Source organism: Rhincodon typus, chromosome 1 (genome assembly GCF_021869965.1).
Source record: "Rhincodon typus isolate 14 chromosome 1, sRhiTyp1.1, whole genome shotgun sequence".
Classification (NCBI taxonomy): domain Eukaryota; kingdom Metazoa; phylum Chordata; class Chondrichthyes; order Orectolobiformes; family Rhincodontidae; genus Rhincodon; species Rhincodon typus.
This window is the reverse complement of record NC_063332.1, coordinates 168,618,803-168,635,132: the sequence shown is the minus strand read 5'-3', so window position 1 is coordinate 168,635,132 and position 16,330 is coordinate 168,618,803. Positions and strand designations below refer to the sequence as shown.

The 16,330-nt window shown below is 43.3% G+C and overlaps 1 protein-coding gene across 4 annotated transcripts in view; it reads left to right on the top strand.

The window, feature by feature from the left end:
• fam13a (family with sequence similarity 13 member A) overlaps positions 1–16,330 on the top strand; it is a 189,161-nt gene that overhangs the window by 85,691 nt on the left and 87,140 nt on the right. For all 4 annotated transcript variants that reach the window (XR_007263291.1, XM_048603250.1, XM_048603264.1 and 1 more), the window contains one exon: positions 9,144–9,319. Coding sequence is in view for 3 of the 4 variants with exons in the window: in XM_048603250.1 (XP_048459207.1) it covers positions 9,144–9,319 (176 nt within the window). In the remaining variant the exon portion in view is untranslated. The remainder of the gene's footprint in view (positions 1–9,143; positions 9,320–16,330) is intronic.

Genomic DNA, 16,330 nt, shown 5'->3' with positions numbered 1-16,330 from the left:
TGTTATTGCATGCCTACCTATGTGGTGTAGCATATTTACGAATGTTTAGGTTATACATCTATGTTTGGTGGATTTGTGTTTATTTAAGAGTATTCATGTGTGTGTGTGTGAAACCATGTGAACATATACGACTGCGAGTGTGCACTTTTAGATTTGTGAATGTAAAGAAGTATCTGAAAGAAAGACTTGCATTTTATAGTGCCTTTCATGGGCACAGTCCATTGCAAAGCACTTGATAGCCAATGAACTCAAAGTGCTGCAGAAGCTGGAAAATCTGAAATAAACACAGTAAATGCTGGAGAAGCCTCACAGGTCTGTGGAGAGAGAAATGGAGTTAACGTTTCAAGTCCCATCAGTACTGATGATGCCGGATTCAAAATGTTAAATCTGATCTGTACGACATAGCTGTACTCTCCAAATATCAGTGATGAAGCTCAACTGTACCCGTTGAAAACTACCACGTGGTTGATGGGTTGTCAGCTGTGGCTCACACGTTTAAACTGAAGCACAACAAAATTACAAAGTGCTGTGCTAGTGGTCTGAAATAAAACACAAAGTGCTGAAGAAGCTCAGCAGATCTGGCAGCCTGGGTGGAGACAGAAAGAGTTAACATTTTGAGTCCAATATGACTCACCTTCGGAACTGGAATGGGCTAGAAAATGATGGGTTTTATGCTGTTAATGATGCGGAGGCGGAGGGAGTGGAATAAGATGGTGAGGATGCCCAGAACAAAAGACAAAGGGAGTGGTAATAGTAATAGATGAATGATATAGACGGAAAAAAAGAGGTAGTAGGTGTGATTTGTGGAAAATAAGCCAGCTTTGTGAGAGTGAACCCCTGCAAACAAGCCACTGCCGGTGTGGTGTGAGGAGAATCAGAATGGAGAACAGTGTTCATGTTCTGAAGTTTTTGAACTCAACGTTGAGCCCTGAAAGCTGTAAAGTGCTTTAGTAGAAAATGAGAGATAGTAGGAACTGCAGATGCTGGAGAATCCGAGACAACAAGGTGCAGGGCTGGATGAACACAGCAGGCCAAGCAGCATCATAGGAGCAGAAAATGAGCTTGCTTTGCAAGAAGCCAAGGACAAGAGTATTTTCAAGGAATAAAATTAGATTTGCTTCATTACATTTGTCCACACTGAAGAGGCTGTCTAGGATTCAAATCCACAGGAGTGGCAGCTCCTCTTGATATCTTCTTTTATTTGATTGTGGGATGCGTGTGTCCCAAGCTAGACCGGAATTGATTACACATCCCTGATTACCTGGAGAAGGTGGTGATCTGAACTGCTGCTGTCTTTGGGTCTGGGTTGGAGGGGAGCTTGGGGTCATGTGGTTGCCGAGTTTGTGGATCTGGAATGCACTGTTGAAATTGGATCTTTGGAGTGTTGATGCAGTGCATCTTATGGATGGTGACAAACCATTGCCTCTGTATGTGGCTCGTTTCGAAAGTGCTGTCGAAAGACCTGTCCAATCTACATGCTCATTGTCGGATGATTGATTGGTCACAAACAATACAACAGTTGCGCCCACAATCAGGAGTAGGAAAGCCAGCTCTTTCTTCCTTTGTCATGAGTGATGGAGGCCAATACATAGCTTCCAGCAATTAGAATCGCAATTAGTTCTGAGGAAGGGTCACCGTACCCGACACGTCAACTCTGTTTTTTTCCTTCACAGATGCTGCCAGACCTGCTGAACTCCAGCAACTTCTGTTTTTGTTCCTGATTTACAGCACCCGCAGCTCTTTCAGTTTTAATTAGAATCGTAAGATGGGTTAGTCAGTTTGTTGCAGTTTAATGGACAGGTGCTACTTTGGACGTTTACCTACAAATTGTGGGACTGTAAAAGTAATCCCATAGTCCGTCAATGATAAGAAGTTGTCTCTATCAATGAATCCACAACAGACGGGCTGTTGATTTTAATCCAGGAGGGCAGGACCCCAATGCCAGATGCATGTCTCTGATCAATTAGCGATTGATGCCCCATGTGATTTTGTTTTTGAAAAGCTGCTCAGTTAGTTGTCAGGGAGTGTACTCACCATTCAACTAACAGACTGAGGCTAGACTGCCACAGTGCTGTCCAAAATTAGGTCTAAAGAAACAGTGAACAGCCTGTGTTTGCCGTAAGCTTCCTTACATGAAAGACACCTGATTTGCCTGTACTGCTTTGATAGTCATGGTTAGACTGTAGGAAACAACGAACCCAATTTATACACAGCAAAATAAAAACTGAAAAAACTGCACATGCTGTAATTCAGAGGCAAAAACAGAAATTGCTGGAAAAGCTCAGCAGGTCTGGCAGCATTTGTGGAGAGAAATCAGAGTTAACGTTTTGGGTCGGGGGACCCTTCCTCAGAACTGATGGTATGAAACGTCGGTTTATATGCAGAAGATAGGGTGGGGGGAGGGGTTAAGGAGTAAACGATAGGTGGGAATAGAGCCCAAAGAGAGAGAAGAGCCGTTGGACAGACAAAGGAATGGAAAATGATTTGCCTAGGAGGGTGAATAACTGTTAATGGGAACTGTTAGTGGCTAACAATGGATGGTGTGTAATAGCAGACTACGTGATACCAAGGCCTGGTCGTGGGGCTTGGAGTAAGGACATGGAAGAGCTCGAGTCCTAAAATTTTTGAACTCGATGTTGAGTCCCGAAGGCTGCAGGGTCCCCAAGTGGAAAATGAGGTGTTGTTCTTCCAGCTTGCGCTGAGCTTCACTGGAACACTGCAGCAAGCCAGAGACAGAGGTGCTGGCCAGGGAACAGGGTGGTGTGTTAAAGTGGCAGGCAACTGAAAGGTCAGGGTCTTTTTTGGTGGCAAAATGTAGATGTTCTGCAAAGTGGTCCCCAGTCTGTGCTTTGTTTCCCCAATGTAGAGGAGACCACATTGTGAGCAGCGAATAGAGCAGTAGAGTAGATTGTGGGAACTGCAGGTAAAGTGTTGCTTCACCTGGAAGGTATGTTTGGGCCTTTGGAAACTGAGGAGGGAGGAAGTAAATGGACAGGTGTTACACCTTCGCCGATGGGGCTGTGAGTGGAACGTTGGGAGTGAAAGCGCAAACGGCAAGCTCCCCCAAACAGTAATGAAATAAACGATCCAATAACCTAATTATTAAGTGTTGTTTAAGGAATGAATACTGACCAGGGTACCTCCCCTTCCCTGGTCTGTGATCTATTATGGGGAAAATACAGAGCTTTTCTTCCCCTTAAATCCCTTCATCACTCACCCTACAGATATTCTGACACTAATATCTCAACATTGAGATCGAATTTACTGTAAATTGCTATTCTGCCAATATGCCACACCTGGCAGATAGCAACTACTTGGGTCAGCTCAAAGAATCATTCAGCATCAACGTCCATTGCAACCAGTGAAGATGGAACCTCTCAGAGAACTGCTTGGACCAGTCATCCTGCTTTAACCCAGCATCACTGTTTGAATTATTCAGTCAAAGCTTGGGAAGATAGAATGTTGCACCTAAATTGAGAAGGCTTACCCCAGTATATGTGACTGAATAATTCCCTGCTGGCTGAAGTGATTGCCCATCTTCTTTCAGCAGGCTTCCCCTTCTTAATGACCATCCAGTCCTTTGAGTGAAGCTCTGAGATATTTGTACCACTTCTGCCTTTGACTATTTCCTGAATCCTCACCTCAGCATTTTGTGAATCTTTCAAAAGCTTTTCCTGTGCCTTCTTCCCCCGTTCCTTTTGTTCTCGTTCTGCCTTAATTACTGTTGACGTGTCATATCCTTTAGTTCTCAGCCAAAGCTTAAACTTTGAAAGTCAACTTGGACTCTTGGCTCTTCAGTCAATGCTGCCTGACCCACTGAGTTTTTAACCTCGGCTGTCTAGCATCTGCTGGGCTTTTTCTCTCACTGTTGGTCTTTATCCAACTCCTGCCAGAAATAAAATGACAAGCCACCTCTGGGCTGTGCAAGTGTGGGAAAATCACATGTTGTCTGGTACACTGTATCAATGATGTCTCGCTGCAGTTATACAGGGCCTAGGTAAGACCACAGTTGGAGTACTGTGTGCAATTTTGGTCTCCTTACCAGAAGATGGATATTCTGGCTATGGATGATGTGCAACCAGTGTTTACCACATTGATTCCTAGGATGGTAGTATGAGAGACTGGATCAGTTCGGACTATATTCACTGGAATTTCAAAGACTGAGTTGGGGGGAGTCAAATTCTAACAGGACTACACAGGGTAAGATGTTCTCAATGACTGGGCTATCCAGAACCAGGGGTCACTTTTTAAGATAAGGGTTGGATCATTTAGGACTGAGATGAAGAGAAATGTCTTCACCTATAGAGGGGTGAGCCTGTGGAATTTTCTGCCACAGGAAGTGTTTGAAGCCAAAACATTGAATGTTTTCAAGAAGGGGTTAGACATAGTTCTCAGGGCTAAAGGGATCAAAGGGTAGGGGGAGAAAGCAGGAACAAGACATGAATTGGATGATCAACCATGATCATATTGAATGATAGAGCAGGCTCAATGGGCTGAATAGCCTACTCCTGCTCCTATTTTCTATGTTTCTATCAACAACATGCTTATATTAGCAAAACAGGCAGAATGTATTCTCAAAGAGTAGAGAATGCTTCTTGTTTATTCACAGTAGGTAATGTACTCACATGGAGCTGTAATTAGTCAGCCTGAACTGAAGATGGTGCTGTAGGAGGATGCGCATCAGTTTGTTCCCTTTTCTGAAGTGCAGTTGGCATCGTGGTGACAAACAGCAAAACATTTTTCAATTCACTGTTTTCCTTATGGTTGTTGATAATGTTTATCCACCTGTGGAAGGTTTGCATTTTCTGTTTCCTGCCTATCATTTCCTAGTTCTGACAGAGGGCTGAAATGGGCAGCCCTCTTGTTGGCATCTTAGTCGGTCCGCCCACCATGTGGTGAAAGTTGACTATGGCACATAAAGTTACGCAAAACAATTGTGGACCTGTAAGATTTGGATTGTCTTTATCTCCTTCTGTATGTAGCTGATGGATCAGTGTTTGTACAAGAAGGACTTGTATTTATTCAGCCCATTTTATGACCGGTGGACTTTCAAAAGTACTTCTGCAGCCAATGAAGCACGTTTTGAAGTGTCGTCACTGTTGTGCTTCAAATGCAAAAGCCAATCTGATAATCGGGCATCAGATAATCTGCTTTTCATGATGTTGTGTGAAGGATGAATAGCGACCAGGACACCAGGGATAACTCCCCAGCTCTTCATCAAAATGGTGCCATCAAATCTTTCCTGTCTACTGGAGAGGGCAGCCGTGTTCTTCCTTTAATGTCTCCTTTGAAAGATGTCTCCTTTGAAAGATGGCCCAGTCAACAATGTAGCATTCAATACTGCATGGGAGCATCCGCCTACATTTCTGTGCAGACATCTTGGAGTTGGACTTGAACCAACAATCCTTATGACTCAGAGGCTGTGAACCACTGGACAAATTGCAACAGTTTAAGTTTTTACAATTAAATCCAAAAGGAGAGGAATTCAGACAGTGCCTTTCGCTACCGTAGCATGGCCCAAAATTGTTTCCAGCCAATGAAATACTGCTTTGACAGCTAGTCACTGTCCCGGAGGAAGCCAGAGGAAAAACTGTGTGACAAATGCTGGCATCACCCCACATCTCAGTCAGCAACTGCAAAGTGGAAAGATCTTTTGGGTGGATCCCTTCAATATTAAAGGATAGAACCTTTGGTCATGAATTGGATTTTGACATGGAAACTACATGGCATGGTTTAATGTTGTGTCAGCCTCGACTTCTTTTGTCAGAAAGGGATCAGGTTCCCCTTCTGGGAGCTGAGCATTTTCACTGCCGTACTGAGGGGCTGCTGAACTGTTTGAGACGCCATCTCTTGAATCAAACATTAGGCAAGGTACCCGCTACTCTCTGAGGCAGGCATAGACCATCAGATGGCAAGAGTGTGAAGATATTTAGGGGTGATCTTGGCCAATATTTGATCCCTCAACCGAAACCTTAAGCTATGATCTGGTTGTGACTGTGTTGCTGTTTGCGGGAGCTTGCTGTGCCTAAACAGACTGCTGTGTTTCTGATTATAACAGTGACTTTACCCCAAGAGTATTTCATTGGCTGAAAAACGCTTTGAGAAGTCATGAAAAAGGTGCTACATACATGGAAGTCTTTCTTTAGCTGGATGCTAAGCTATTTTTTAGCTTTATCTCAGTTGGCTGGATGGCTGGTTTGCAATGCAGGGTGATGCCAAGAGCGTGGATCCAAATCCCGCACCAGCTGAGGTTACCGTGACGGACCCTCCTTCTCAACCTTTCTCCTCGCCTGAGGTGTGGTGACCCTCAGGTTAAACCACCACAAGCCATCACTGTATCTCTAAGGAAAGAGCAGCCGGATGGTCCTCCAGGACTATGGCGACTTTACCTTTACCTTTACCTTACAGAATGGTCAAGCATGAAGCTATTTGCATCTTTCACGTAAATATGCAGTAACTGCCCATTTTATGACTCAGCTGAAAATCAGACAGGGCTTAAATTGTTGTTATTTTGTCCAGCTGCCCCTCAGCTGAATTCCTCACCCTTCCGTCTCTATGGCTGTAAATGATTACTAATCATTAATGCGAAATATAAGTAAGCTCATTTACATGAGGCATGTTGCCATCACAGGAAACATAACCTGCCTTTTATGTTCCGACCACACAATTGTTATTCTCGGCTTCAGGAGAGAGTTATGCTTCATAAAGGCTAATCAAACACCACAGACCTTTTTTTTTATTTAACTGTGCTGATTTGTTTTGTACTGAATCTGCCCCTCTCCCCTCGCAAAAATGTGCTGACCGGATGCATATAACAGAAAGTGCTGAGTGGATGGAGTGAAACTTAACTGTAAACAAGAGCACTGTGCTTTTCAAATACAATGGCCTCTTGGAACAAATGGAGAGTAGGGTGGCCAGCTGGCAAAGGTTTGGTTTCCCTGCGTTCAGTTGAGAATAGTTATTGTGTGGGGTTATGAGACTATGAAGTTTGTCTAACACTGAGTCAGGTTTGGGAGCTCAGTGTTTGTGTGTGTATGTGTGTGTGTGTGTGTGTGTGTGTGTGTCCAGGTCAGGAGCCACGCTCACACCTTGTGGTCCCTCCTGTCTTTTCGAGGCTGCCGTTTTGGACACAACCCTGGCACAGGAAGCAAAGGTAGTCTTTTCGATAATACCGTGACCCTTAATTCCTGGGGGTAGGTGTGGGCCAAATGTTTGCACTAGCAGGAGATCACATAACCAGAGGATCCAGGTTTACAATAGGGATAGAAAAAGTGCAAAAGAGGGGATGAGAATTTTTTGTTAACCCAGCAGAAATTGTTATGATTTGTTTACAATATCTGAATGAGTAGGCTGAAGGAAGTCACTTATTAAAGAGACCAGATTACATTCTCAGAAGTAAATCATTTCCAGGCTATGGGGAGGGAGCAGGAAACTAGAACGAATTGAATAACTTTGTCCAAAGATACAGATAGGCACAATGAGCCACGTAGCTTCCTTCAAAGCTGCGTGGGCTGATAATGTTCCTGAATGACAATGATCTTTGAACGCTTGAAAACTAGGCTGGTGACAATCTCCAAACTGTCACCAAGTGCCACTCCAACACATCGGGACACTCAGCAGGCTAATTTTTTATTAGTTCTTGGAATCTGTTCATCGATAGGCTAGGCCAGCATTTATTACCCATCCCTAATTGCCCAGAAAGCAGTTAAAGATCTATCACATTGCTGTGGGTCTGGAATCACATGTAGGCCAGACCGGATAAGGGCAGTAGATTTTCTTCCCTAAAAGGACATCAGTGAACAAGATGGTTTTTTACAACAGTCAACAGTGGCTGCATAGTTGCCATTAGCCAGCTTTTTTTAAATTCCAGATTTTTAGCAAATTGATGTTTCACCACTTCCTATGATAGGATTCAGAACCACAACCCAGATCATTCACCTGGGGTTCTGGATTGCTAGTAGCTGTGACATTACCACTATGCCACTGCCTCCTCGATTAATCCTTCAGGTGTACTTCCACCAATTAAAATCTGCATGGTTTGCAGGAGTTAAGTCATTTAAAAAGGGAAAGGTTCCCTCCCCGTAGTGAAACATTGAAAAGCAGAAACATAGACACTAAGAGCAGGAATCAGCCATTGGGCCTTCCAAGTCTGCACTCCATTCAATATGATCATGGCTGACCCTATATCTCACTGCCATATTCTCACTTTCTCCCCATGCCTCTCGATGCCTTTAAAATACAAAAGTTATTTCTCTCTTTTTAGAATAGATTCAGTGACTTGGCCCCCATACACTTCTGTGGTACAGAATTCTATGCTTTGAGTGAAGAAATGTTTCCTTATCTCTGTCCTCAATGGTCTATCAGAGTGTGTCCCTTGGTTCCAGACTCCCAACCATGAAAAATCACTCTCCATGTAACCTGTCCAGCCCTGTGAGAATCTTATATGGTTCAATCAGATCCCCTCTCATCCTTTGAAACACAACGTGAATACAGATCCAGCGAAGTTCTGGAGTTCTCTCCACTCTCCCAATCCTGTGCATTTGCAGTCAGTGGTGGTTTCAATATTGACCGTATGGTACGTCCTTCAACTACCCACAATTTTCACTGTTCATGATCCAATGCAGTTTGTACAGAAGTAGGAAGTTGCTTTTCATGTTTCTAATGCAAAGTCACCAACGTAGCAAGGCTATTGAGAGCAAATAGTGGGGCAGTCATGGAGTTCAGTAGACTTTTGTTAGACAAAGGTGGGTCTGACTGATTAGTAGGGTGAGTAGAGAATGATCTATTTTTGTAATTCCAGTATTGAATAAGTGACTAGGCAAAAGTAAACTCCAAACTGTTTTCTGTTATCGAATGAAACGAGTTACCCAATCGTGTCACAGTTAAACCAGCACATATAATGTTCTTTCCCAGCATTTAACACCTGGTGTATGTCAATTCAATCATATCCCACAGTGCCACCTTCATCAGGACTTTAAAGACGTACTTGCACAAAGTTCAGTTGAATTATTGAAGGGCATCTTTGATCACGGCATGCTTGCTGTGACAGGAGAGGAGTGAGAGTGCCAGTTTTTTGAGGTACCAACGTGACTGGCCAATTCTAAACGGCTTACGCTTTAACAAACATTGTCTCCATCTTCCAGACCAAAAAGACAAGGCTGGAAGGCAGACCAGGGTCCTTCCCTGTCCCCCAGCCTGAGTACTCGAGTGGGACTCCAGAAACGGCCCGAACACTGACTGTCAAAAGCCGCAGTCGAGAGGGGATGGAGTCGTCAGAGGAGCTGGAATCCAGTATAAAAGACCTGGAGATAAATAGCAGGTTAGTCACTGTAATAGTAATAGTCCAGCTGGGTCTTTTTCAGCTCAAGACAGGAAGTTTTGATCGTAAACCATGTGTTGGGATTCCATGGGTGAAAGGTTCACAGCCACAATCTGTGCATAAGGTGTAGATTTATTTTGCTATTTGGACAATGTCCCCTTGTAAAGTCGGAGATGTCTACAGCACAGAAAAAGGCCCTTCAGTCCATCGAACCTGCTCTGGTCAAAAGTAATCACCTAATTATTTTAATCCCATTTTCCAGCACTTGATCCTTGGCTTAGGCATCACAAATGAACATCTAAATACTTCGGAAATTGTGATGAGGGCTTCGCCTCTACCATCTTTACAGGCAGTGAGTTCCAGATTCCCACCACCCTCTGAGTGAAATCTTTTTCTAAACCTCCTGCACCTTAACCTCAATCCATTCCTCTTGATCATTGATCCCTCTGCCAAGGGGGAACATTCCTTCCTGTCTACCCTGTCTGTGCCCCTCATAATTTCATACATCTCAATCATGTTGCCCTTCAGTCTCCTCAGCTCTATGGAAAACAATCCCAAAAATGCATATATGACCAATCTCCACAGAGATATTATTGCACACCTCGGGGAAAGGTGGGACTTCAACTCAGGATGTCAGGCCCAGAGGTAGCAACACTAGCATTGTGCCTCACATACACCTCAAACATGTAGGAGGTGATCCCACTGTGTTACTGACTCCTGTAGGCCAGCAATTCCCCAAGATGTGCTTCCTTAAAGCACAGTTCTCTTCTGGGGTTCCTGGCTTGTGAAATCGCAGCTGAACTCTAATTGTCTGTTGTGCAAAAGCATATCAATATTGATGAAAATAACTCAAGTCACAAAGAGGAAAGTTTTCCCTGTATAGGTGCAGCCTTCATGAACCACCTTTTTGTCAAATTCATTCTTGGATGGTGAACATTGCTGGCTGGGCCAGCATTTAAATGCCCATCCTGAACTGACCTTAGGAAGGTAGTGGTGAGCTGCCTTCTTGCTGGAGCACCAGCATTTTGACCCAGTGACAGTGAGAGGACAGCAATATAGTTCTAATTCGGAGTGGTGTGTGGCTGGGAGGTGATGCATCCACTATCTATTGTTCTTCTAGGTGGTAGAGGTCACAAGTTTGGGCATTGCTGTTGAAGAAGCCAGGCCGGCTTGCTGCACCTTGTCTTGTAGATAATGCCAGAGCAAGCCCACTTGTAAGGCATTTGGTTTAATGTTTGGATGATTTTTTTTTCAGGAGCATTATCCACAACCAATGTTGACCAGCTGCGGTCATCCCATTATCCTCCAGACATCTTCTAAAACCTACACCTCTGTGCAGGAAAGGCATGAGGTGAATGCAGGTTGCTTTTTACTTCAGTTTCACAGTCACCCTTCCCAGCCCCCACATTCCCCAGAACTTTACAACTGACCTAGCACAGCAGAGATTCCCCGTACTGTACTGACCCAGCCAAGGGCAAGCCATGGCTTGCTGAGTGCTGCTTTAGTTTAAATCCGGTTTGCAAGTACATGATTTGCTTGCCCATTGCGTTTGTGCATACTTTTCAGGTGGCAGCAACTGATTGATATTTACCGTCCATGGTGCAGGCAGTGAAGCATGACTGCCTGTTTATTTATGTGACTGCAGTAATGTAAAACGCAGCACGGCAGCTGAAAGTTAAAAATAGAGCAGCATTTCGAATACTCAGACTTAACTGCGCCGAGTTATCGCAGTGGCTTGTCTCTGGTGCACTGTACACACTGGCTCGTGTTGGCGATCAAGTGCTCACTGAATTGATCAAACCGATTCTGTAAGTCCCCCGAGGGGTCAGGTCAATAGATGCTTGGTGTCAAGCGTCTATTATCCACGCCATGACAGCTACCGACTGAGATGCCAGTCAGTCTTGCTTGGTGGCAACTCTTACCATGTTGGTCAAAGCTGTGTCAATGACATCTCACCAAGTCATTGAAGTTGCACTGTCTTGAGGTAATACTCCTCACTGGCGCCCACCTACTACGCACCTGTCCACAACTCCCTCTTCCACCCCTAACCTTCTGGCTTATACTCAACAGGAATGTGACACCTTTTCGAATCCAGTTTAGAGACGAACATAATCATCTGGCAGAGGCTTAGCTACCTTTACACAAGGAAGCATGCATCTTTGTAGCGAGACTTTTGACACACAGGAGTTGGTAACTCAAATTACAGGCACTGTCAGTCATTTAGAATAAAAACATCATCAAATTTGCACAAAGACAAACAAAATTGAACAGAGACAATCATAGATGGTTCCTGTTTAGTAAGTAGTTCAATTCAGTTCATTATCACAGATTTGTTCAACCATCAGTGCTTATCATTGAAGGAGTGTCCCTTCCATTATTCACTAAGTTCAATGTTTTGAACTTTCTGAGCTTGATTTTCACAGCCAATGCTGGAACTGGGAGGCAGGTTCATCTCTGAGTCATGAACCCACCCTCTTTTAAGTGAACCAGGAATCATTTGTAAATTTAGCCGCAGTGAGGAACACAATTGCTGAGGGGTTGGGGGCCAGTGCACGTCAAGAGGAAAGCAGGTCATATTCTGGCCTGACTGGGCAGCCAGAGAGTGCAGAGAATACAGAACTCACTCTTTTATTATGTTTCATGCCCAGATTAATGAGCTTCAGTTCAAAATAGGCTGAGGAAAAGACAAGGTCAATAACTATTTACAACACTGTTTATTACATAGTGCAGTACATAACATTCAAAACATGTCAGGCAGATATTCCTGACCATTACATTATTGAAAGATGATCCAATGAACTCAATCACCTAATACTAGTCGGTCTGCTCCACAAACTTCTCTGCGTGTGTTTCTAATATTCACAGAGCTGAGTGTCAGGCTTCTGCCGAGCTCTCCTTGTGTTTCTCCCTTCTCTAACTGCCTACACTGTCCTATTTATGCCCTGTGAGGAGCAGCTCTGTGACATCATCGCAAGGTTGTTCCAGGTTCCTAAAGCCCTTACATAGCACTCACTACCATTGGGAGTGGTTGAAGGGAAGAGTATTGATGCATATATGGGAAAGCTGGAAATAGTTATGAGGAAAGAGGGAATAGAGGCTGATATAGTTTGAGATAGAAGATTGGAATGAGGCTCGATTGGAATATAAACACGATCATGGACTGGTTGGGCCAAATGACCCACCTCTTTGTTACACATTCTCTGTTATTTTATGCAGTTTCTGAGTGACCATTTTTATCACAGAGGGTTAAGTTAATTGTAAAACCTAGTCAGTACCATTTGGAAGGTATTGGGCTTTGGTTTTGGTTTGCTCAGACCTGGCCATCCTGAGTGAGTCTCGTTAAAGGCTTTTATTTTGGCACCTCACTCAAGGAGTTAATAAGACTTTGCACCAACTTGCCCTCCTGCACGCAGAATAGCTCACAATCACTGAGTAAGAATACATACAACCTGTAGCTAATTGACTCGTTTCCAGTGGAGCATTTTTCATTAATTTCTTAGAAGAATATGTGTGTTTAAATATGCATGAGTATATGTTTCTGTCTGCAATGTATGTGCATTTGTGTTCCTATTGTGTGTAAGTATCTGTATTTGCTTTGTGTGTGCTTGTATGTGTTTGTATCTGTGTATGCACATATATTTCTGTTTGTGTTTCTATTTGTATGTTTTTGTGTTTGCTTGTGTGTGTGTCTGTGTATCAGTGTTTATGTGTTTATTTTTGAATGTATCTATGTTTTTGTTTCTGTGTTTTAGTGTGTGTGTTTCTTTGTGCGTGTGTTTCTATGTGTATATCTGCATGTGTGTGTCTATTTGCATATATCTGTGTTGCATGTGTCTCTATTCCTGTGCATGTGTGCATGTCTTTGTGTGTGTGCATGTGTGTTTCTGTGTATTTCAATGTGTGTATCAAAATCTCTATATCTGTGCGTCTGTCTGTCTGTATATTTATATGTGTCCGTGTATGCGTGTATGTATCTAAGTGTGTCTATGTATTTATGTGTATCTGTGTATCTAAACATATCTGTGTACTATACATGCGTATGTGTATCTGTGTTTTTCACTGTCCAGTCCTTTTGTCATTACCGTCTGCCTGCAATTTGTCTCAGTCCTAATGAAGTGGTCCAGACCTTAAACCCCAGACTGTCCGTAGTTGCTGCCCAATTGTGTTCTTTTTCTAGATTTAAACTGAGTTAAAATCCTCGCATCAGTTTTGATCACCGCGTATTAAATTCAGCTAACCTACAAAACGATTCAGGATTGCTTCATAAATAACAAAACATTGGCGACGTGAGATTGCTGACGGCCTTAATTTCATCAAAGACACAACAGTCTCTAATCTGTATACTCTATCACTTTGCAATGCCACTAACAGATAAAAACAACTCCCACACTGCCTAACCTTTGGGGCAGTCTACTTTTGGTTAAGTTGGTGCTTATTTCTGTATATATAGATCTGATAAAAGCTGTTGATAGAAGGTTCACCAATGTGGGTTTGTTGACTGAACGAGTGATAAATATAGAACAAATCTAAGTTTAGAAGACTACCAATCTGGAAAGGTTTTTACATCAAGTAGAGTTATGTTTGCAAGAGTACTAAATATCAACTAACATTTTAAAAATATTACTTTTCTCCTAAATGTTTTCCTTACAATTCCTTTTCTGTAATGAAACATTGCAGGAAAAATTAAAACTCATCCCTTAAAATGCAGGTTTGGGGATTACTCATTGTCAGTCGGGAATATTATTTTGACTTGGAATCTTGGTATGATATTTTTTTCCTGGATGTGAAGTTCTTTCTAGTTGTTGTGTGATGCCAAATAATGACTAACCCCACTTTCAACAAGTCCAAAGCTCCGCTGCTGTTATTTTCTCCTGTACTGAGTCCCATATATCTGTCAATCACGCTCCTGCTATCGTACATTGGCTCCCAGTCACACAAAGAATACAGTTTCAAATCCACATGTTTAAATCTCTCCACAGCCTTGTCCGTATGACCTCTGTAACCCTCTCCACCCATCACCCCACAGACACTCATCAATGCACATATACTTACACAAATTCACATAATTATACAGTCACACAAACACACATACATACACACACATGCACATGCTCACACACACATACATGCATATTATACATATACACACACATACGCATATCCTTTAACTTTGACCTTAATGTATTCCCCACCCACCTTTGCTTATCATCAGTGACATTGTCTTCACCAGTCACCCTGACTCCCTGGAAACTTCTTGATAAACTGCTCAGCTTCTGCGCCCCCTGCCCATTTGAAGGCTTTGTCATGATGATAAAGCAAAGTTGGAAGAGTAATGCGCACAAAGCTCAGGCAGTGTCTTTGTCAGTATTTATGTGTGTCTGTCTGAGTCTGTGTATGCCTATGTGTCTGTGTCTGTATGAGTCTGTGTATATCAGAGTGTACCTGTATCTGTCTATGTATGTCTGTGTCTTGTCTGTGTGTGTGTGTCTACATGTCTCTGTGTCTATTTGTGCTGTATATGTTATTTGGTGAGTGTGCTTATGTCTGTACCTGTGTGTATGTTAATGTGTGTATATATGTGTCTATGTATATATGGTGTGTGCAGTGGGGAATGGGGTAGGATACAAAACAATATTCATTTATACAGCATCATCTCAAAACCTATCTTTCTGTCCTGTCAGTCCACAGTGGGGTCTGCTGCCCACCCCTCCCTCATAGAATCATAGAACCCCTACAGTGTGGAAACAGGCCCTTCGGCCCAACAAGTCCACACCGAACCTCAGAGCATCCCACCCAGACCCATCCCCCTCTAACCCACCTAATGTTTTGGAGTAGATCTGTAGCTCGGGTTGTGAGTGTTGAGGTTGGTTGGCTTGCCTAGCCAGTCTGCTGCTCTGCAGACGCCCCGCCACCGCGCCCGGCAACATCCCCAGCGCAGCCCCCGACGACAATTCCTGTTTCACTCTCATCCCTTTCCACAAGGTGCTATGAGGCATTTTCCAGTTGAGAGGATATTTAAATGTGTGTTGTTGTTATAATTGAAGAAAAATAAGGCTGTTTTTTTAAAAGCACTTGGTCAAAAATTTGTTTTGGTAAATATTCCTTCAAGGTATTTTTATCTGCATAGCCTGAGCAAGATCAGTCGTTGCTGTGAGACACAGATAAACTCCTATTTCTAATGAGGATTGGGGTTATTACTGTAAATGTCAAGAATGCTGAGCTACTACCCTGTCCAAACACCTTTTGCATTATTCTTTAGTCCATGATTGTTTTGTAAACCAGATTAGTGGCTATATCAGGTTAATAATTGACACGTACTGCCAATACATAAGCAAAACAAAAAGAGCCTGGCCCTTTACCCTACAAGCTGGTGGTGAGCTTTGCTGGTTTTAGAAGACGTTGTTTACTGCATGCTCCATCACACATGAAACTAGAGATCTGAATCCTTGTATATGAAACCAGACCTTGCCGACACAAACTGAGAACAAATCAGGGTTCCCATAGTTGTCGAATTTTCCAGAGAGATCAACAACTTTAAGATACTCACAAGAAGGTTGGGGGAGGTTAGTCGGACATTCCTTAAGTAGTAGGACTACAGAGTTCTCTAGTTGTCAGAAGCCATTGTTTCACCCGAGAGGTGGCAGGGAAGGGAGGGGCGTTGGCTGAGGGCACTCAATGGGAAATTAGTTGGGGGAGGTGTGGTGGACAATTGTTGGCAAGATTACCACAGACACGGGTGCTGGGGTGTGGGTCCATGTGGCCACCCCACCATCCCCACCAGGCCCGCAAGGAAGCCTCAACAACGTAGTTTATCGGAACACCTTAAATCGGGCCTGAGTCCTTGCTACAGCAAATGGTGTTGGGTTCGGGGTACTCAGAACCACTGTTACAATGTCAAGGAAATTCCCACAAACCACGCTTGAGAAAATGACGGGATAAAATGCAGGATTCTTTTTTTTAAGTAGCAGATGTTTGAGGGATAAAGTATTGGCCAAGAGTTGTCCATATTGC